Source organism: Corylus avellana, chromosome 6 (assembly GCF_965113065.1).
Source record: "Corylus avellana chromosome 6, dhCorAvel1.hap1.2, whole genome shotgun sequence".
Lineage (NCBI taxonomy): Eukaryota > Viridiplantae > Streptophyta > Magnoliopsida > Fagales > Betulaceae > Corylus > Corylus avellana.
This window is the reverse complement of record NC_142495.1, coordinates 16,725,008-16,747,029: the sequence shown is the minus strand read 5'-3', so window position 1 is coordinate 16,747,029 and position 22,022 is coordinate 16,725,008. Positions and strand designations below refer to the sequence as shown.

General features: G+C 31.6%; 1 protein-coding gene across 1 annotated transcript; it reads left to right on the top strand.

The window, feature by feature from the left end:
- The first annotated feature begins 223 nt into the window (after positions 1-223).
- Positions 224-20,120, top strand: LOC132187934 (caffeic acid 3-O-methyltransferase-like). The gene is given in 7 exon segments (XM_088517605.1): positions 224-228; positions 770-1,113; positions 1,116-1,296; positions 17,578-17,899; positions 18,581-18,634; positions 19,678-19,793; positions 19,795-20,120. Coding segments are annotated over 7 exon segments (1,200 nt in total). The 3' UTR covers positions 19,973-20,120.
- Positions 20,121-22,022: the final 1,902 nt, after the last annotated feature.

Below are 22,022 nucleotides of genomic sequence, written 5' to 3'. Positions count from 1 at the left end.
AGTTGTTTTTTTTTTTTTGGTTGGAAGTCCGCATGACGTTTTCAGAATTAGATGTTAGCCCCATTTAAACGAATGTTACTTTCTTTAAAAGACAAGGTCATCGCCATCAATTTTTTAACAATACATATTTTGTAGTTATATTTTACAGTAGGCAAGCCCAAATCTTATCAAAATAAATAGATGATTAAAAAATAGTTGAGAAAATAATATGTAACATGTCTCAATGAGGTAAGAATTGAGTATTTAAAATTACTCTTTTATATATTAATATATTGTAAATCATCGTTGACAGATTAGAAGGAAAAAAAAAAACGGGTAAAGTCCACTTAACCTCCTCAAACTATTACCCCAATGACAATTTACCCCCAAAACTATCAGTTGCGACAATTTACTCCCCAAACTACAAAAACAATGACAATGTACCTCCACTTTTAACAAAATGACAAAATTACCCCTTCTAAAATAAAAATAAAAATGATAAAATTTAATTTTTTTAAAAAAATTTTATGGGTATTTTTGTCTTATTGAAAATTCTATAGGGATAATTTCATTATTTTGCTAGCATTGGGGGGACATTGTTATTGTTTTGGTAGTTTTAAGGGTAAATTGTCGCAATTAATAGTTTATGGGATAGATTGTCATTGGGGTGGTAGTTTGAGGAAGAGGTTAAGTAGACTTAAAAAAAAAAAAAAACTTTGACAAATCTCTAGTAAAACAAAGTGCCTATTAAAGTAGTATGAAATTAACCATACAATTTCAAGCCAAGCAGAGGCCAAAACCCCGTGGCCAAAAACGGACGCCTCAAGGCAAAGCAAAAGCAAGAGCAAGCGCGGGTCAGTGCATCGTCTTCATCAACTGATGTCCAAGAATCAATGGAGACTGAAACGCACAAACAACGCGAACAAAAAGAAGAAGAAAATGAAGTCTTCTCCCATGCGATGGAACTGGCGTGCGGGTCAGCGCTGCCCATGGCCATGCACGCAGCCATCGAGCTCGGCGTTTTTGACATCTTGGCAAATGCGGGCCCTGGTGCCACGCTCTCCGCTGCGAAGATCGCGGCCCAGATGCCCGCCAAGAACCCCGACGCACCCGCCATGCTGGAACGCATCTATGGCTACTGGTTCACCACTGCGTGCTTGGTTGCTCTGTGGGTGATAACGATGACAGCGATGGTCATCCTTTCCATAGGTCCTACTGTTTGGTTCTGGTGTCCAAACACTTCGTGCGTAATCAAGATGGGGTTTCCTTGGCGCCCTTGATGGCCTTGATTCATGACCAGGTTTACTTGGATAGTTGGTTAGTCTTATTATTTTATGATAATCTTTTATTATTCAATTATGATTTATTATTACTTAGATTTTTTCTTTTTATTTATTTATTTATTTTTTTTACCATTGGGTCTTAAACCAATTTTTTTACCGTTGAGTATCAAACCAGTTTTTATGGAGAAAAAAAAAGAAAACTGAAATATCTTTAATTTAGTTTTCTACCTTTTTGACCGTCGCTTGGAAAAACCGGTATTGACCACAGGTCTAAAGGGATTTGTCCATTAACAAGATTTTATGGCATTTAATTATTTGAACGTTTGGTCTATATATCTTCAAGATTATATATGTATGACAGTTGGTATTAAACTTTTCACAACAGTTACATATATTCATGCAATTTAATAGCATGAATCAATAGCCCACTAATTCTTTTTATAAAGCCACCAAAGAGCACTATATAATATACTCTTGATATAGATTTTCATGAGATTTTTTTTTACTTAGTTATATATACATTATAGAAGCAAATAATTAGGGGCAATGTCCACCTATTATCTTCTATTTCTTGTATTTTCTCTATGTGGTTTTGTTTATCAAGAAGATTAAAGGGTTGTTTTACTAGTATTGGAAGTGCGTCCTTAACGGAGATAGACACTATAGTCTAATTCTGGGAGGTTGCGTATCAAGAGATCCGATCGCATCGAGTTACATACTTTGGGAGGCACGAATCAACCTTTAAGGACAACGCTCTTGCGTGATTCTATAGCATTTTGTGAGATCTTTCTATACTCTACTTTTCATCTCTTTTATTTTATTTATTAGAGTGTTAATTTTCATACTGTAATTATTTTATATCAATGAGAATTTGTGCATCATCCAAAATTATTTTCAACAATCTTAAAGGTTGAATATGATGGTTACACAAATATTTTGATTAGATCATAACAAGAGTATTTAAACTTATGAGAAGTCAAATACTATAAGAGTTTGTGGTATGCAATTTGCATATGAGAAAGATGAAATCAAATCATGAGTGGAAAGATTTTGTTATGAAAAAAAAAATATCTGATAATTGATTATTTATCAGAAGAGGAGCTAAATTTCAGGGGTACGTATTGGATATTTTGACTAGAAGAGTTTTTGATTATTTGACTTCAAATTGTGTTAATTTAATTTGTTTGTGAAATATTTTTTTATTGTTTGGTCATGAATCTTGCAATAAAAAGTGGAGCCTTTTATAAAGTTTTAGAACTTAGCAATTTTTGTGATGTTGTGCTAAGTTTGTTGGGGAATACCTATGTCGAGTAATAATAACAAAAAGTGAGTGGTTATTCATGTTGTGATGGAGAAAATACATAGGTATTGCTAATGTGCAGATAATGCATTTTGCTAAAGATTTTCGCAGGTAAGCACATAGTAAGAGGAAGAGATGTGGTGCGCGTATTGAGTCGATCGGTTCTCATAACACCTAGTTGGTGTGTGGAGGCGATAATCTATTTTAGAAGATCTTGGAGTAAAGTTATTTACTCCGCTGTAAGTTTTAAACTATGATTCATAGGTCTTTTTTTAAAAAAAAAACATAATATACAATTTCATTTATTAAAAGAAAAATCAAGTGATGAAGGTGCTCATTGATTGAATTGAAATTTATACTATATGAATATTGTAATTTGATAAGTGATGATCCTCTATTGATTACTCTATTTCAAAATTGAAATAGAATCTAGCACTTATGTTATTTATGGCATGCTAGATTGGCATTAATACTTTAAAAGTATTTGCTAATTTTTCATCTATATCATTTAGCTTTCTAGTTTTCATGATATGCTGATTATGAATAAAATATATGTGATTATTGATGTTCTTATTGAGGCTCATTTGGCATTTTAAAATTTTATTGTATCATAAGATTGATACCAATGGCATATTTATGACAATAAGTCAATAATAGTTGATTATTATTTGATTGAGCCTAATACTTTGCCTATTTAATGGACTTTAGGTGAAAAAAGATTTTCTCCTAAAAATCTTGATAGAACTTGAAATATATATGCAACTCCTATATATATGGTATATAAGGACCATGTTGAAAAATCACAAGTGGTGATTAGTATTTTTAAAACATCTTTAGAACTGTCAATTGATATAAAAGAAAGAAGAGTAAATGATAGATCATACTTATGGAAAAATGGGCTCATAAAAGTTATTTCTTAAAGTTCTTGTGAGCTATTAATGGAATTTTATTTTCTTGTGATTACTTGATTTATTTCATTCGGTATGATATATTTATGCATGTAAATCTTGGCGACACCAAGAAAATGAAAAAAACTGATGAATGCTATGATTGTCAATTTTTGGGCTATCCACCAAAGTGTAGGGGGACGCCATTATTTTGTTTGTCACATTCATAAGCGTTGTTTGGAATACCTCGAAGTATGGGGGTATTTGGAAAATGTTATAGTATCTGAGTCTAAAATGAGGAAACTTAGTCTTATAACCTATGATTGTGATTTTATTGGTTTTGCGTGTGATAGTTCATGCTATAGATTCCTCATTATCAAGAGTGATGTTTTAGATTACAATACTATTATTGAATCTAAAAATGTTATTTTCCTTGAGCATGTGTTTTCTTTGAAAAATAAGGAAAAATTATTTCATAAATTTTCTGTTGCTTCTAATAAATTGTTGATGATGTATAAGAATTGAGAAGAAAGGAGTTAGAACGGAAGGAATCTTGGTAATGATTTTATTGTTTATATTATTGATGATGATCCGACATGTTATGATGAATCAATTAAATCTATTTTTGATGCATTTTATTTATTTTTAATTTAATTGGTTAGAAGCTATAAATAATTGAAATCAATTATGTCTAACCATGCTTGGGAACTCATTGAGTTACCTCCTAAGACCAAATCAATTAGCTATAAATAGGTGGTTAATAATAAGCTTAAACTGGATGATACAATAGATAAGCACATAGTAAACTTGGTAGCTAAAAGCTACAAGTAAATGCATATGTTGATTATTTGATACTTATTTTCTAGTTACTAAAATTGCATCTATTGGAATATTATTTGCCATTGCTTATATTTATAAACTTGTTGTATATCAAATGGATGTCAAAGTTATTTTTCTAAATGATGAAGAGATTTATATGGAGCAGCCTGAGGGACTAGTAATCCCCGGTCAAGAACATAAAGTGTGCAAACTAGTGAAATCCTTGTATGGATTAAAGCAAGCTCCTAAACAATGGCATGAAAAGTTTGACAAGGTGATGTTGTCTAATGCATATTTTATTAATGCTGCAAGTAAATGAATAGCAAATTTTACAATAATGAATGTGTCATTATTTATTTTTGATATATTGACGACTTGCTTATTTATTTTTGATGTTGTGCATAAAGTTAGATTATTTCTTGCATCTAATTTTGATATGTAAGACATAGGTAAAGCTAATGTCAAATTGGACATTAAAGTTATTAGAGATAATGATTGCATTATTTTATCACATATATATTATGTTGAAAAAATGCTTAACGGATTTGAGCACTTTTATTATCCACATGTGTCTACACCATATGATTCAAAAATACACTTGGTTAAGAATCATGGTGATGGTGTTTTTGCAAGAAAAATATGCACAAATCATTGGTAGCTTGATGTTTTGACAAACTGTATATGCCTTGGTATTACATATATTATTAGTAAATTGAGTAGATATACTCATAATCATGGTATTGAGCCATTGTCATGCTATTTTTAAATTGTTGAGATTCTCAAATGGCACAATTAATTTTGGTTTGTCTTATTGTGATTATCCTGCTATGTTGAAAGGATATTGTAATATTAACTAAATTTTTGATTCAAATGAGCAAAGCCTATTAGTGGCTATGTGTTTACTCTAGCTAGAAGAGCTATCTCTTGAAAGTTCTTAAAGCAGACTTGCATAGTAAGGTTTACTATAGAGTCAGAGCTAGTTGTCTTGGAGAAGACAGGAACTGAAGAAAATGGCCAATGAGCCTATTGATAAATTAATTTGCTTTTATATGCTAATTCAGTTTCACCTGTGTTTTCATTGTGATTGACATGCTGCCATAGCTCGAGCAAAGAGTAAATAATTTATAATGAGAAAGTGCACAATATTGTGAGATAGCTTATTAAGACCGATATATGTCCATGGACTTTGTGAGGTCATAAAGAATTCTTCAGATTCTTTGACCAAGCCACTAGCAAGAAGGCTAGTGAGAGAAACATCGAGGGGGTTAGGACTGATACCCAAATTATGACACTGTGATTGATACCCAACCTCTAATTGGAGATCCCATGAATGAGGTTTAATGGGAAGCGAAATCACAAGTGAAATGAGGTATAGTACTGTCAATTTATGTTTATTAACTATCTTGTTGAGAAGATTAGTAATGAGTCCATCCTTATGCACTACAAAAATGGGGTTATTTTTTGACCAGGGGTTTTTGACGTGTCAATGGTATTGACACATCAAAAACCTTTCTTGACGCGTCGTTTTTTACGTTCATCAACAGTCAAAAGGGTAGGTGTCAAAAAACTGGGTTTTTTGACGTGTCTACAGTGACACGTCAAAAACTTTTGACGTGTCACTAGCAACACGTCAAAAAAATGTTTTTGACATGTGAAAATAACACGTCAATTTTTTTTGACGTGGCAGTTTTTGACATGTCAAAAATGCCACGTCAAAAATGTTTTTGACGCGTAAAAATGACACGTCAAAAAAATTTTGACGTGGCATTTTTACACGTCAAAAACATTTTTGACGTGTTAAAAATTCACACGTCAAAAATGTTTTTAACGTGGCGAAAATTGCCACGTCAAAAATGTTTTGACGTGCCATTTTTGACACGTCAAAAATGTGTGCGTGTGGTTTTTGACGTGTCACGCAGTTTGAAACGTCAAATATATATATATATATATATATATATATATATATATATATATATATATATATATATTTTAATAATTCCAATAATCATATATATATATATATATATATATATTTTAATAATTCCAATAATCAATTCCAATATTCCTGATATTTCAATTCCAATTACAATAATTTTAATATTCAAATATTTCTAATCCACATACATAATCCATAATCTACATCCATAATCCACCTACATAATCAAATTCAATCCATATACACAATCTACATCCATAATCCACCTCTATAATCCATATTCCACATATATAATCCATAATCCACAATCCATAATCCACGTTCATCAGCAATTACAAAAATATATATATCTAACACAACTTCATTAAACTAAATCCAATATCCAATATATATATCCAACACAACTTCATTAAACAAAATTCAATATCCAATCCACCTATATAATCCACAATCCAATCCACATACATAATTCACAATCCAATCCACATACATAATCCACCATCAAATCCATAATACACATCCATAATACAATCCACCTACATAATCCACAATCCAATCCATAATACACATCCATAATACAATCCACCTATATAATCCACAATCCAATACATAATACACATCCATAATACAATCCACCTACATAATCCACAATCCACATACATAATCGACATATATAATCCATTATCCATAATCCAATCTAATCCAATCTAATCCAATCCATAATCCACGTTCATCAGCAATTACAAGAATATATATATCCAACACAACTTCATTAAACAAAATTCAATATCCAATATATATATCCAACACAACACAACTTCATTAATAAATTAATATCCAATAATATATATCCAACACAACAGAACTTCATTAATAATATATATCCAATATCCAACAAACAAAATTCCAACACACATACTACATTTCAACACAACACATAACAAAACATATATATAGATAAAAAAAACGTTCTAACACAAGGCAAAACAAATATACAATAAAACATTTCTGGAGTATCTACTAGAAATAAGTTTCAATTAGTCTCAACAAGCATATAGTTTGATCTAACTATATACAAAACAATAAACAGTAATATGTATGTAGAACTTAACAAACAGTGATGACCAGCCCTATGGCGCTCTACTCAACACAATCATTCTCCAACTCCTAATTTGCATTACCTGCAAATGAATTGTGAACCAATAATAATCAATAAAAAAATTAAAAATTACTCTATAATATGATGCAAATATACGTAAGTTCTAAAATGGACCGCTGTAACTAAGGGTTTGTAACAGTTACTTCTAATAGTTAACTATTGTTAGAAAAACAAAATAAAATATAGGATTACCTCTGGGGGGTGCAGATCCAGACGTCGACCCGAACATTGCCTCGAGCTGGCGGAAACGAGCCTCAAACGTAGCATCTTTCTCTGCTATCTGGGCTTTTTGTGCTTCAATCTGCCTCGCCATCTCATCCATTGCACTTTTTTATGCTGCCCGCTCCTCTTCAAGTTCTCTAATTCTATCTGTCATCTGTGAGAACGAGGAGCTCCAAGAATTTTGAGACCGTGTCTGGGACGGTGTATAGTATGAATGTATGCTGCCCCGCACCGACAGCACATTCGGACCCAGTTGGCGGACCCTACCAGCATACTCCGGCTTATTTCCATGCGCCTGAGCATACGCGTCATTAGGTGTCCATCGTACCGTCCCTTCCATCACGGTATCAGTATTTGCCGGGTCAGTGGGCATCAATTCCTTCATCCTCTCCTGTACATTAAAAAACAAGTTAGTATCTCGTATAAAGAACGTTAATCATAAATAATTTATCAAAATATATATGCTTGAGTACTTACACATCTTTCCCTGACCACGTCATTCGGATAGCCACCTTCCTTGTATGTGTGAGTCTTGATGTAACTTTCCGCTCGAGTTGGAGGAGTGCCCCCCGCGGATACGGTCTGCATAGAAAATTAATCAATACAACAACAAAAAAACAAAAAAAAATTAAGAAAATTATCGACCTAAACAACCGATTATATATATATATATATATATATAAATACCTCTTGATATGTCACTCTAGCAAAGCTCATCGACCCGGTGCAGTGAGGCGTGTTGTTTTTTGCTCGCAATTCCTTCATCTTGGCAGCATACTCCTACATGTATATAACTCTTAAAATGTCAGGCCTAACCCAATTACAATTAATGAAACTAAACAATTACAATTAATTCTACTAGCCAATTGCTCCTTTTGTCTTCTTATTCAAATATATTCATGTTATTTCAAAACACAAATTAGATTGGTCATTGTGATGGTTCATGGCTCAAATTTATCTTCCTTAATCGGAATAGTTTTTTTTTTCCCTATTTTTCCATGTTTTGTTTTTAGTTCCTAAAAGTTGTTTTTTAGGAAATAATAACTTAAAAATAAGAAGCATGAATATTTTTCTTTTTCTTCCTAGTTTTTCTTTAAAACATAACTTCTATATATGTCATTCATAAAATGTTTTGAAACTCGTAATTGCTGAAAACACTCCTGACGTACCTGATTTTTCGGGTCGCACCATCTCGCCAACAAGACATTCAAGTCCTCAGGGTCGTATTTCCTAATGGCATCTTCACCCATTCTCGCCTTCACTAAGTCTGGAGTATCACCCGCTTGGATTTTTAATGATCGTTTTACAGAGTGTCTCCAACTCTTCAGCTTCGTGCCCATATCTTTGAAGGCGTCCCTTTTAATCGTCTCAATATTGTACTCAGGCGGCATGTAAAACTGAGTCTGCATATATAAGTCGAACAAATTAGGCGTATAATTGCACATTTTAACGTTTAAAATATTGAAATACATCTGCGAAAATATGATAAAAAATGTAACCATACCATAAGGGTGTCCCATACATCTTCCTTCGCACGGGGATGTACATGCTCCCATTCATCCAGGAGCCTAGCATAAGTCCCTGCCCTTATGACGTTCCCGGCCTCCCTTCTGAATTTCATCCCGCTAAATCCTACGGGCTGCCACGCTTTATTGTACTCGCAGACGATTTTTTGGCCAAGGGGGACCTCCCACGTCTTGTTCGATTCTAGGATGTCCACCACCTGAAATTGGGTGCTCCCGTCTCCCCTGGTACCTAACACATTAATAATTGCAAATTTTATTTATTTGAAATTTAATAGTAACTACATAAATTTTATACATATTCAAAATGAGTTTTTTAAACATATATATTTACTTATTGTCCGGAGTTGTCGAACGCCCAACACTTCTGGAGGATCTTCGGCCTCCAAGTCACCTGAGCTATCATCCACATGCTCCCCATAGTATTGTGTCTCGCTGTCATCTGGCTGCGATGGCTCACTGTATGGCATACCCGTGTTCAACTCAGAGGGAAACATCATCTCTACCTCACCATGTCCACATACACCTAGCTCGGTCATGGTAGGATATGGAGTATCAAGATCATAGGGAACCGGCTGAGACCCTTCCCCATGCTCAGGGAGTAAGGGTCTATACCCCTGGTCGTCTATCTGTGGGGACCGTCGTCGTCTACTCTTCCCCCGCGTACTCATGTCAACCTGCAAAACACATAATATACTCAATTAATTATGTATATAATAGATAAAAAAGTCACCAAAATAACCAATCAATGTAGAAAGAAATAACATTAAATACGTCAAAATAATGTGAACGATATATATTATTAAAGTTTTAAATTTTTTTAAATCACATACGGATCTAAGTCTTGTCGGACGTAGTCAATGTCATCCTAGGGATCCACTTCATTATTGCTGGTCAATAGGAGCGGCTCACACTCGTGGTAGTTGACACTTTCATCATCAGAACCTTCACCTTGTCCAACGTCGTAAACGTTCCTAGGTTTAGTTCTTACAACACAAGCCCAATCAGGGTCCCTTTCATCTTGGACGTAAAAGACTTGGTCAACTTGTGACGTTAGCACATACGGCTCATCAGTAATTTTCTAGCCCCGGTGGACAAGGTTTTTGAAGCTGACAAGCAGTATGCCATACTCGTCTACTTTGTACCCCCTGTCCCTCCTCGTGATAATACCAGGTTCTGTATGCAATCATTATTCCCTTACCCCCTCTCAAATGGTCAAATACCAAATCCGGCGGGTGGCGCTGCTTATTACGACACACCTTACAGGGGCAGTGAATTTTTCCATCAGGGATTGTACAGTTCCTAACTGCAAAGTCCACGAATGATCTACACCCGTCTCTGTATTCCCTCGTACCCCTAGACTTTGTCATCCAACTCTTGTCCATAGTTTTAGCTACTGGGACCCTAACTGAATAAAATAAATCTAAGTTAGTTACTTAGATGTTCTTTTATTTTTTGTGGTTCTTTAAGTACATCGTTTCAATTTTTTTATTTTCACTTTTAATAAACAAACACATATATTGACTTTTAATTATAACATCTACATAATCTTAATATGCAAAACCTAAGTAAATTACATATGGACACCCTAAATAAACTACATATAGCTAGTTAGGTTAAATGTTGGTTTTTTTTTTTTTTTTTTTTTTTTTTTTCGCTTATTATAGCATTTATGCATTTGTATGGAAAGTGTAGATAAAATCCAATATCCAGCTTCAATTACAATGTTAGTTGTTTTTTACTTTGTACTTACGCATATTAGGAATTACATACTTAATTATTCTAAATTTTCAAAATGTAAACATTCACATACGGATCGACAAAAATAGATATGCCGTTGTTAATCAAAACCTACACAAAATATGGGTCTACATTCAAATGCAAAATTCTCCAGAAAAACATAATTTCAAACTATTAGGGTACGTAATTGTACATGCATGCATGCAAATACATTAAACAATATTCTCACCGTATACAAACCAAACATGTCAAACTATTCAAATATATTACAAAACATATATCTTAAGCAAATAAATTAATTACTTAACCTATAAAATTAATATACATTGTAAATTACATTTTTTATATAATTTATTTAATTATCTATTAAATAAATTAATTAATAAATTACTCACAATATATATATATATATATATATACCTGATTTTCGAGTAGGAGAACGAGTGAGAGCGTGAGAGAGCCTTCGGAGCTTGAGGTCGTGGTCGCTGGAGGGAGCAACGACGGTGACGTGCGCCGGCGAGAGAGAGAGCCATCGAGAGCGAGAAACGCCACGTGAAAAAGCGAGAAAATTGCCAGGCTCGTTGAGAGGACGCGGGTGAGACAAATGCTGCAGAGGCGCGCGACAGGCTGGGTTGAAGGAGAAAAAACAAATGGCGGAAGAAAGTTGCAGGTGTAGGGGTTGGGCGCGGGGAGAGAAAGAAATGGGAGGGAAGGCGCTGCAGGTAGAGGTGACGTGCAGGAAAAAAGAAGAAAGAAAAAAAGAAGAAAAAAATGCGGTAGAGGCGACGATGTGCAAGGGAAGGCGCAGCAGGAAAAAAGGCGCAGCTTCCCGAGGCCGAGTATTGCCGTGCCACAATGGCACGTCAAGAAGGTTCTTGACGTGCCACCTTTGGCACGTCAAAAACGTCCTTAACGTGCCACATGGCACGTCAAGACTATTTTTGACGTGCCACATGGCATGTTAGGAACCTTCTTAATTTGTATATATATATAAACATACTAATTTATATTTATTTTAATTTTATTTAAATTTAATTAAAATTATATAATAAAATCTTATTTCTATTAAAATTATATTTATTTTATTATATAATTTTTTCCTCTTATATAACACATTATCCATACAAAACAAATAAAATTAATTAGAGAATAAATAAATTAATATTCTAGATGTATAGATAATTAGATGTATCAACCAACCGACCACATATGTTGTGTTTGTCGAGTTCATATGAGGTTTGCGGGTCTTATAAAATAAATGTATCAAGTATGTTTTATATATTTTTACAAAAATAATATGGCTAGCTATCATATTAATATTAGTAGACTGATCAATTTATGCATGCATGATATATATATATACCAAGTAATTTATACTAATATGATAAACTATAATTTTCCTATCCAATCAAAATTAATTTTTTATGCCAATTAACATTAAGTCTTGTTTATTACATATTTTTTTATATCAAAATTAAAATTAGTTTTGATATATATATAATATGTTTTTTGACGTGTCATGCTTGACACGTCAAAACATTTTGACATGCCATGCATGACACGTCAAAAGTTTTTGACGTGCCATGTGTGGCACGTCAAAAACTTATAATAAATCTATATATATATATATATATATATATATATATATTATCTAATTTAAACTATTTTAATAAAATTTTGTTTATTTAAATTTTATTAAAATAGTATTTACTCTATCATATATTTCCTCTGTCCAATTAAAATTAATTAGAGAATAAATAAATTAATATTCTAGATGTATAGATAATTAGATGTATCAACCAACCGACCACATATGTTGTGTTTGTCGAGTTCATATGAGGTTTGCGGGTCTTATAAAATAAATGTATCAAGTATGTTTTATATATTTTTACAAAAATAATATGGCTAGCTATCATATTAATATTAGTAGACTGATCAATTTATGCATGCATGATATATATATATATACCAAGTAATTTATACTAATATGATAAACTATAATTTTCCTATCCAATCAAAATTAATTTTGTTATGCCAATTAACATTAAGTGTTGTTTAATACATATTTTTTTATATCAAAATTAAAATTAGTTTTGATATATATATACAGATATATATAAAATTAAAATTAATATGTTTTTTGACGTGTCATGCTTGACACGTCAAAACATTTTGACGTGCCATGCATGACACGTCAAAAGTTTTTGACGTGCCATGTGTGGCACGTCAAAAACTTATAATATATATATATATATATATATATATATATATATATATTATCTTATTTAAACTATTTTTAAACTTATTTAAACTATTTTTAAAAAAATTTATTTATTTAAATTTTATTAAAATAGTATTTACTCTATCATATATTTACTCTGTCCAATTAAAATTAATTCGAGAATAATTAAATTAATATTCTAGATGTATAGATAATTAGATGTATCAACCAACCGACCACATATGTTGTGTTTGTCGAGTTCATATGAGGTTTGCGGGTCTTATAAAATAAATGTATCAAGTATGTTTTATATATTTTTACAAAAAATAATATGGCTAGCTATCATATTAATATTAGTAGACTGATCAATTTATGCATGCATGATATATATATATACCAAGTAATTTATACTAATATGATAAACTATAATTTTCCTATCCAATCAAAATTAATTTTTTATGCCAATTAACATTAAGTCTTGTTTATTACATATTTTTTTATATCAAAATTAAAATTAGTTTTGATATATATATAATATGTTTTTTGACGTGTCATGCTTGACACGTGAAAACATTTTGACGTGCCATGCATGACACGTCAAAAGTTTTTGACGTGCCATGTGTGGCACGTCAAAAACTTATAATAAATCTATATATATATATATATATATATATATATATATATATTATCTAATTTAAACTATTTTAATAAAATTTTGTTTATTTAAATTTTATTAAAATAGTATTTACTCTATCATATATTTCCTCTGTCCAATTAAAATTAATTAGAGAATAAATAAATTAATATTCTAGATGTATAGATAATTAGATGTATCAACCAACCGACCACATATGTTGTGTTTGTCGAGTTCATATGAGGTTTGCGGGTCTTATAAAATAAATGTATCAAGTATGTTTTATATATTTTTACAAAAATAATATGGCTAGCTATCATATTAATATTAGTAGACTGATCAATTTATGCATGCATGATATATATATATATACCAAGTAATTTATACTAATATGATAAACTATAATTTTCCTATCCAATCAAAATTAATTTTGTTATGCCAATTAACATTAAGTGTTGTTTAATACATATTTTTTTATATCAAAATTAAAATTAGTTTTGATATATATATACAGATATATATAAAATTAAAATTAATATGTTTTTTGACGTGTCATGCTTGACACGTCAAAACATTTTGACGTGCCATGCATGACACGTCAAAAGTTTTTGACGTGCCATGTGTGGCACGTCAAAAACTTATAATATATATATATATATATATATATATATATATATTATCTTATTTAAACTATTTTTAAACTTATTTAAACTATTTTTAAAAAAATTTATTTATTTAAATTTTATTAAAATAGTATTTACTCTATCATATATTTACTCTGTCCAATTAAAATTAATTCGAGAATAATTAAATTAATATTCTAGATGTATAGATAATTAGATGTATCAACCAACCGACCACATATGTTGTGTTTGTCGAGTTCATATGAGGTTTGCGGGTCTTATAAAATAAATGTATCAAGTATGTTTTATATATTTTTACAAAAAATAATATGGCTAGCTATCATATTAATATTAGTAGACTGATCAATTTATGCATGCATGATATATATATATACCAAGTAATTTATACTAATATGATAAACTATAATTTTCCTATCCAATCAAAATTAATTTTTTATGCCAATTAACATTAAGTCTTGTTTATTACATATTTTTTTTGCATCAAAATTATAATTAGTTTTGATATATATATAATATGTTTTTTGACGTGTCATGCTTGACACGTGAAAACATTTTGACGTGCCATGCATGACACGTCAAAAGTTTTTGACGTGCCATGTGTGGCACGTCAAAAACTTATAATAAATATATATATATATATTATCTTATTTAAACTATTTTAATAAAATTTTATTTATTTAAATTTTATTAAAATAGTATTTACTCTATCATATATTTACTCTGTCCAATTAAAATTAATTCGAGAATAAATAAATTAATATTCTAGATGTATAGATAATTAGATGTATCAACCAACCGACCACATATGTTGTGTTTGTCGAGTTCATATGAGGTTTGCGGGTCTTATAAAATAAATGTATCAAGTATGTTTTATATATTTTTACAAAAATAATATGGCTAGCTATCATATTAATATTACTAGACTGATCAATTTATGCATGCATCATATATATATATATATGATGTTCAAATTAATATTAATGAAATTGTTGAATTATATGCTTGCATGTAATAATTATATTAATTGGTACACAATATATATATATAGAATGATTATGCATGCATATATTTATATATTAATTGGCATGCATGTGATATATATATATATATATATATATATATATACACGCATGCATACATATATACTAAGTAATTTATACTAATGATAATAAACTATAATTTATACTAATGACAATAAAAATAAATTTTTTATGCCAATTAACATTAATTGTTTTTTAATGCATATTTGTTTATATCAAAATTAATGTTAATTTTTTTTTTTTATTAAAAAAACTTTTTGACGTGTGGAATTAACACGTCAAAAGGTTTTGACGTGTTAATTTGACACGTCAAAAGTTTTTGACGTGTCAAAATAAGACACGTCAACAATATTTTTTTTGACGTGTCTAAGCAGACACGTCAAAAGTTTTTGACGTGGCAAACATAAGTTACTGTTTGCCACGTCAAAAAACATCTATTTTTCTTGTGTGATGGTGTAAGACAGATGCAAAGTGATTAAGGGTGAGCTTAAAACTCTTAATGGGTCCATAGTCCCTACCTGTTGGGATGGGGTGTTCCTTACACACACTCTTGATGGATACTACCTATATGAGTGTGAAAATGCAATCTCCTATGAGACTTGGGTAGGTCTCTAAAGCACTCATGAAAGCCATTTTATGGTGTAATAACAAAAGATGCAGAGTGAGTAAGGATGAGTTTAAAACTCTTAATGGGTCCATAGTCCTTACTTGTTGGGATGTGATGGACGCCATCTATGTGAGTGTGGAGGTGGTGCCGCTTCTTATGAAACTTTGGCAAGTCTCTAGAGCACTCATGAAACCCAGAGGCGCATGGCCTGTATAAGGTGCCAATCCGCTATAGAACAACCAAATTTTCTTTATTTGATTTGATTTGACTTTTTGTTTATTTGATTTGATTTAATTTTTTGTTTTCGGAGAAAGTTATGTGGATGATAAGTTTGTTTAACTTGTGGATTTGGTTAAAAGAGTTTAACTCACCACAATTCATTAAGTTCCTACTTATTTATCCTAAGTGCGGTTAAAACTTCTAGTACCACATCCATGCATGCTTTCAATCTCCTCCTATTCAATTGTTTGTAACATGTGGGGGACTGTTGTGATGTTACAAACAATCTTTTATTATTCAATTATGATTTATTATTACTTTAATATTTTTTCTTATTACCATTGGGTCTTAAACCAATTTTTTACCGTTGAGTATCAAACCAGTTTTTATGGAGAAAAAAAGAAAAGAAAACTGAAACATCTTTAATTTAGTTTTCTACCTTTTTGACCCTTGCTTGGAAAAACCGGTATTGACCAAGGTCTATAGGGATTTGTCCATTAACAAGATTTTATGGCATTTAATTATTTGACCGTTTGGTCTATATATCTTCAAGATTATATATGTATGACCGTTGGTATTAAACTTTTCATGACAGTTATATATATTAATGCAATTTAATAGCATGAATCAATAGCCCACTAATTCTTTTTATAAAGCCGCCAAAGAGCACTATATGATATACTCTTTATCAAAAAGATTTTTTTTTTACTTAGTTATATACACATTATAGAAGCAAATAATTAAGGGCAATGTCCACCTATTGTCTTCTATTTCTTGTATTTTCTCTATGTGATTTTGTTTATCAAGAAGATTAAAGGGTTGCTCTACTAGTCTTTGTTATTGAAAGTGCGTCCTTAACGAAGATAGATGCTATAGTCTAATCCTGGGAGGCTGCGTGTTAAGAGATCCGATCGCATTGAGTTACATACTCCGGGAGGCACGAATCAACCTTTAAGAACAACGCTCTTGCGTGATTCTATAGCATATTGTGAGATATTTCTATTATCTACTTTTCATCTCTTTTATTTTATTCATTAGAATGTTAATTTCATACTGTAATTATTTTATATCAATGAGAATTTATGCACCATCCAAAATTATTTCCAACATTTTATTCCTCTTTCTTTTCTTTTCTTTTTAATGATTCCTGCATTCTATTTCGTTCCTTTATACTGTCATGGAAAATTCGAGGAAGTTTCCAAGAAGAATTACTTGAATTCACAATACATTTGCCTCTATTAAGGGAAAACCCACGAACGAAATCATCATCTTCAGAGGACTTTGTCAATAAACCAAACATTTTTTAATTTTCCTTGATTTTACTCTAATATTATTATGATATTATTCTCTAAATTGAATGTTAGGTCTCAAGTGAAGGATGCAGTTCTTGAAGGCGGAGTTCCATTTAACAGGGTCCATGGAATGCACGGTTATGAATACGCTAGCAGGGACCCTAGGTTCAGTCAAGTTTTCAACACAGCCATGTTCAACCACACTACCTTACTTGTTAAGAAGATGCTCGAGTCCTATGATGGTTTTGAGAACCTCAAGCAGATCGTTGACGTTGGTGGTGGAATAGGAGTGGCCCTTAGCTTAATCATTTCAAAATACCCCAAAATTAAGGGCATTAATTTCGACATGCCTCATGTTATACAACATACCCCATCTTATCCTGGTATGTTGTTTGTTCATCAAGTACGTTTTTTAAAAATAATATTGTTTAAGATATTGTGTTGTTTCTCCCAATGGTAATTTCTTAATTCGTTAAATTTCCTTATCAGATTTTGGGATTAAAATGATCAAAAAATCGTTGGATATGCAATGAATCCGATGTTTTCCCACTTCAGTTGTTTAAGTGCAGTTTGCCACATCTCTATTGTTCTGATATTTGCAACCTTCATATTCTCAAGGCCCATGTATGATGCCAAAAAAAAAAAAAAAAAACTGTTTCTAAGTTAAAGTACATGATCTCTTCAACCTTCATAATGTTAATTTCCATGCAACAAACAATGTTTTTATGTTGAAGTAGATAGGAGAGAGTGAGAGGGAGGGAGAGATGCCACAAAAAAAACTTTTCTAAGTTTAAAGTAGATGGTCTCTGTAACTTTCATATTATCAATTCCCATGTACCATGTCATGCTACAAAAAAATAAAATGTTTCTAAGTTATTAGAGAGATGGCTAAAATCTTTTGGAGACTAATACTATGGAGATTGATTAGCTAGATCCAGTTAACCAAATTTTACCATACATGAATTGCTAATGAATGGTTGTACTTTTGAGAGTCTAGACAGCTGTTCGCGATTGTTTGACAGAATCTATAGATTAAAGGGGGTGTTAATTTATCATGCAGGTGTAAAACATGTAGCTAGCTGGAGATATGTTCGAAAGTGTTCCAAAAGGAGATGCAATAATTTTGAAGGTGAATTTTCAATTTTGTATCTTTCTGGCATTGTTCCTTACTTTTATTGTTGACTTGAGGCTCATTTTTCTCTTTCGCTTAGAAACATTTAGCAAATAAATTTGTAGCATGGAAAATGATTGTTTGATTGCCCACCTGATTGATGTTGTAATGGCATTACTGCAACAATGCAATAATAATGTCCTGTGTCTTTTAAGCGCTATCAACAATTTCTGTAAACTTTGTTGAAATTATGCTTTTCATTATTGGTGATTAGCCCCATAATTTGAGAAAATTGTTTCACTTTGTCTCTCACCATCCAAATTGGATCTTAAATACTGGAAATGAAAAAAAATGATTGAATCCTCGTTAACAAATTGGAAGGCATTGTTATAAAATTGGTGTTTGCATCTCTTATGGGTTTACCAGGATACTTTGGCAAGATTATTTATTGTTAGTAGGGCTACCATGCGATTGCCAGGAACCAAAATGCCTTCCAAATACAATGTCCCTAGGATGTTTTCTCCTATCCTCGAGCTTGAAGAATGACTAATAACTACGTCACTTCTTTTTGTTACCCACATTTGAAGCTTAGGACGATACAGATGAGATATAAGAAACTTGGTTAATTTTTGCAAGCCGTTTAATCTTTTTTATTTTTTATTTTTTATTTTTCTACATACATGATGTTTATACTAAAGAAAAAAATAACTCTGCCTGTTTATCTCAAGGGTGGCATTCATGGGATTTGTTGTTTTGACATGATGGTATTTGGTTTGCTAGAATGGGGGAATGTGTGATAAAGGGGTATACTTATTCATCTTTCTCATTTTTGTAACATTTGAGCCTAGTTTAGAGGGTGCGCAGATTGAAAGTTCCGTGGAGACGTTGCCACAAAGTTGATACTCTATGGTGGTAAAGTATAATTTGCCTTTGATTTTTAACATTCTTTTAATGCTTCTCAGCATTATATGCTTTGTCAATAATACTCTGTGCTTAAGAAAGGTGATAAATCTATTTTTCAGAATTCAAATACTAACCATGAGATTATTTATCTTTGATAGTGGATACTCAATAATTGGGGCGACGATGACTGCGTGAAGATATTGAAGAACTGCTACAGCGCTCTTCCATATGATGGAAAGGTTCTTGCTATGGTGCAAGTTCTTCCAATTTTTCAAGGCAAAGGTTAAATCACTACTTGATATGCATATGATGATTCAAAAACAGGGAGGAAGGGAGCGGCTGCAACATGAATTATTTGGATTGATATATGCAGCTGGATTTAAGAGCATTGGTTTCAATTGTCATGTCTATAATACGTTTATTATGGAGCTCAACAAGAATGGTATCATATGATGACATCCATATATGATGACATCCATATAGTAGTAAGTTGGTGTAGGGAATATACCTTTTGTAGGAGCTTACACACTCTAGTAGCTCTTTTGCCTAATTACTGAGATAAGGCAACCAATGCAGCTTTTGATGGCATTGTAATATCAGTATGCAGTTTTCTGAAGGATTCCTTTAGTTTTTCAAATGGAAGTTGTGTTTACGACGGGCTGGTTGAATTCTTTGCCAAATTCAATTCGGCTTTCACACATTAGCAACTCAGCCGTATAAGTGGTTCAACATGTCATGGGCTTTGTTCCCACGTGAGAAATGTATAAAGTGATTTATGATCCAATTTTATTATCAAATCTTGAATTTATTTTTTAGCTTTGTTTCACACTCAATTTTGGCTTTCAATACGTCAAAATTTGGTATTCAATGTGAAATAACAAATTGTTCTTCTTTGAGTAATCTTTCCAACGCATTCGGCATTGCCTTAATCCGAATTTTGAGCAAGAAGTTATAGCCAAAACAGTACAATAAATTTTATGGCGGAGTTGTAGGATCTAATTTCACCAATTTTTCTTCTTTATTTGCCAAACTCCTGGGTACCTGCAAAACATAAAAATCACATAACAAGATTAAATAAAGGGAAATTATATCTAAAATTTTTAGGTAAACGCGCTTTTATTAAAAACTTCCTGAGTTTTTTTTTTTGAAAATTTAGTCCCTGGGTCACTCGAAACTACTAGAAAACTCCATACCGTCAATTTTTGTTAACTTAGTCTACTCAAAACTCACCGTTTTATCTGATTAAAATATTATTTTTTTATTAATTTAATTTAAAAAATTCAATCTTAAAAAAAAAAAAAAAAAAAAATTTGAAGGGTGGCCAGGGGTGGTAGTGCCACCCCTGGCCACCCCCCCCAACCCCTATGGGGTGGCCGTAAGCCACCCCAGGGGTGGTTTGCCCACCCTTGGGGTGGCTTGCGGCCACCCCCAGGTGGTTTGGGGTGGCCTCAAACCACCCATGGGAGCCACCCCTTGGGGGTTTGGGGTGGCCCTCAGGGGTGGCACTTCAAATTTTATTTTATTTTATTTTATTTTATTTTTTTTTAAGATTGAATTTTTTAAATTAAATTAATAAAAAAAAAATATTTTAATCAGATAAAACGGTGAGTTTTGAGTAGACTAACGGAAGTTAACAAAAATTGACGGTAGGAAGTTTTCTAGTAGTTTCGAGTGACCCAGGGACTAAATTTCCAAAAAAAAAAACCCATGGAATTTTTAATAAAAGCGCGTTTACCTAAGGATTTTAGATATAATTTCCCTTAAATAAAATATAAAATAATCCTAACAAAGTATGAATTAAACAAATAAAATACATACTATAACGTGCACATCAGCAAGTATCGAGCTATATAGAACCTTTGTTTAAATGTATAACTTTGAGTTGTTGGATTTTTTTTGTTTTTTTTTTTTGGAAGTTCGCATGATGTTTTCAGAACTAGACGTTAACCGTATAAACAAAGTTAAAATACGAAGTCATCATTAATTTTTTAACAGTACATATTATGTAGTTTTATTTTACAACTACATAATCTTATCTTTTATATATATATATATATATATATATATATAAAAGACAAGATTAGTGGACCCATGTCAAACTCAAACTTAAAGAGTGGTGGATGCTAAAGATTTTCAAGCTCACCATTGTCCATGGGCATTAAACTTCTATTTTTATAAAAATTTATGATCCATTTAATGAAAAAATATTGATACAAAATTAAGAGATTTATTAATAGAAAAAGAAAATCAAATTAGAGATAATGAATTAAATTTACGTAAAATGAAAGCAAATATATAATGGAACAATAATTAAGCTTTGTCGGCTAAGTTAAGGTTGAAAAGAAGACGTACAACAAACGAATAGAACTTGTGTCAAATCGAGAAGAATTATTTGAATCTACAGATTTTATTTTGTCTTATTACAGAAATAAATTGTCTTATCACTGATATTGCATTAGAAAAAATCAACGGGTCTAATGCTCATTGCGTGGCCGAATTAGAA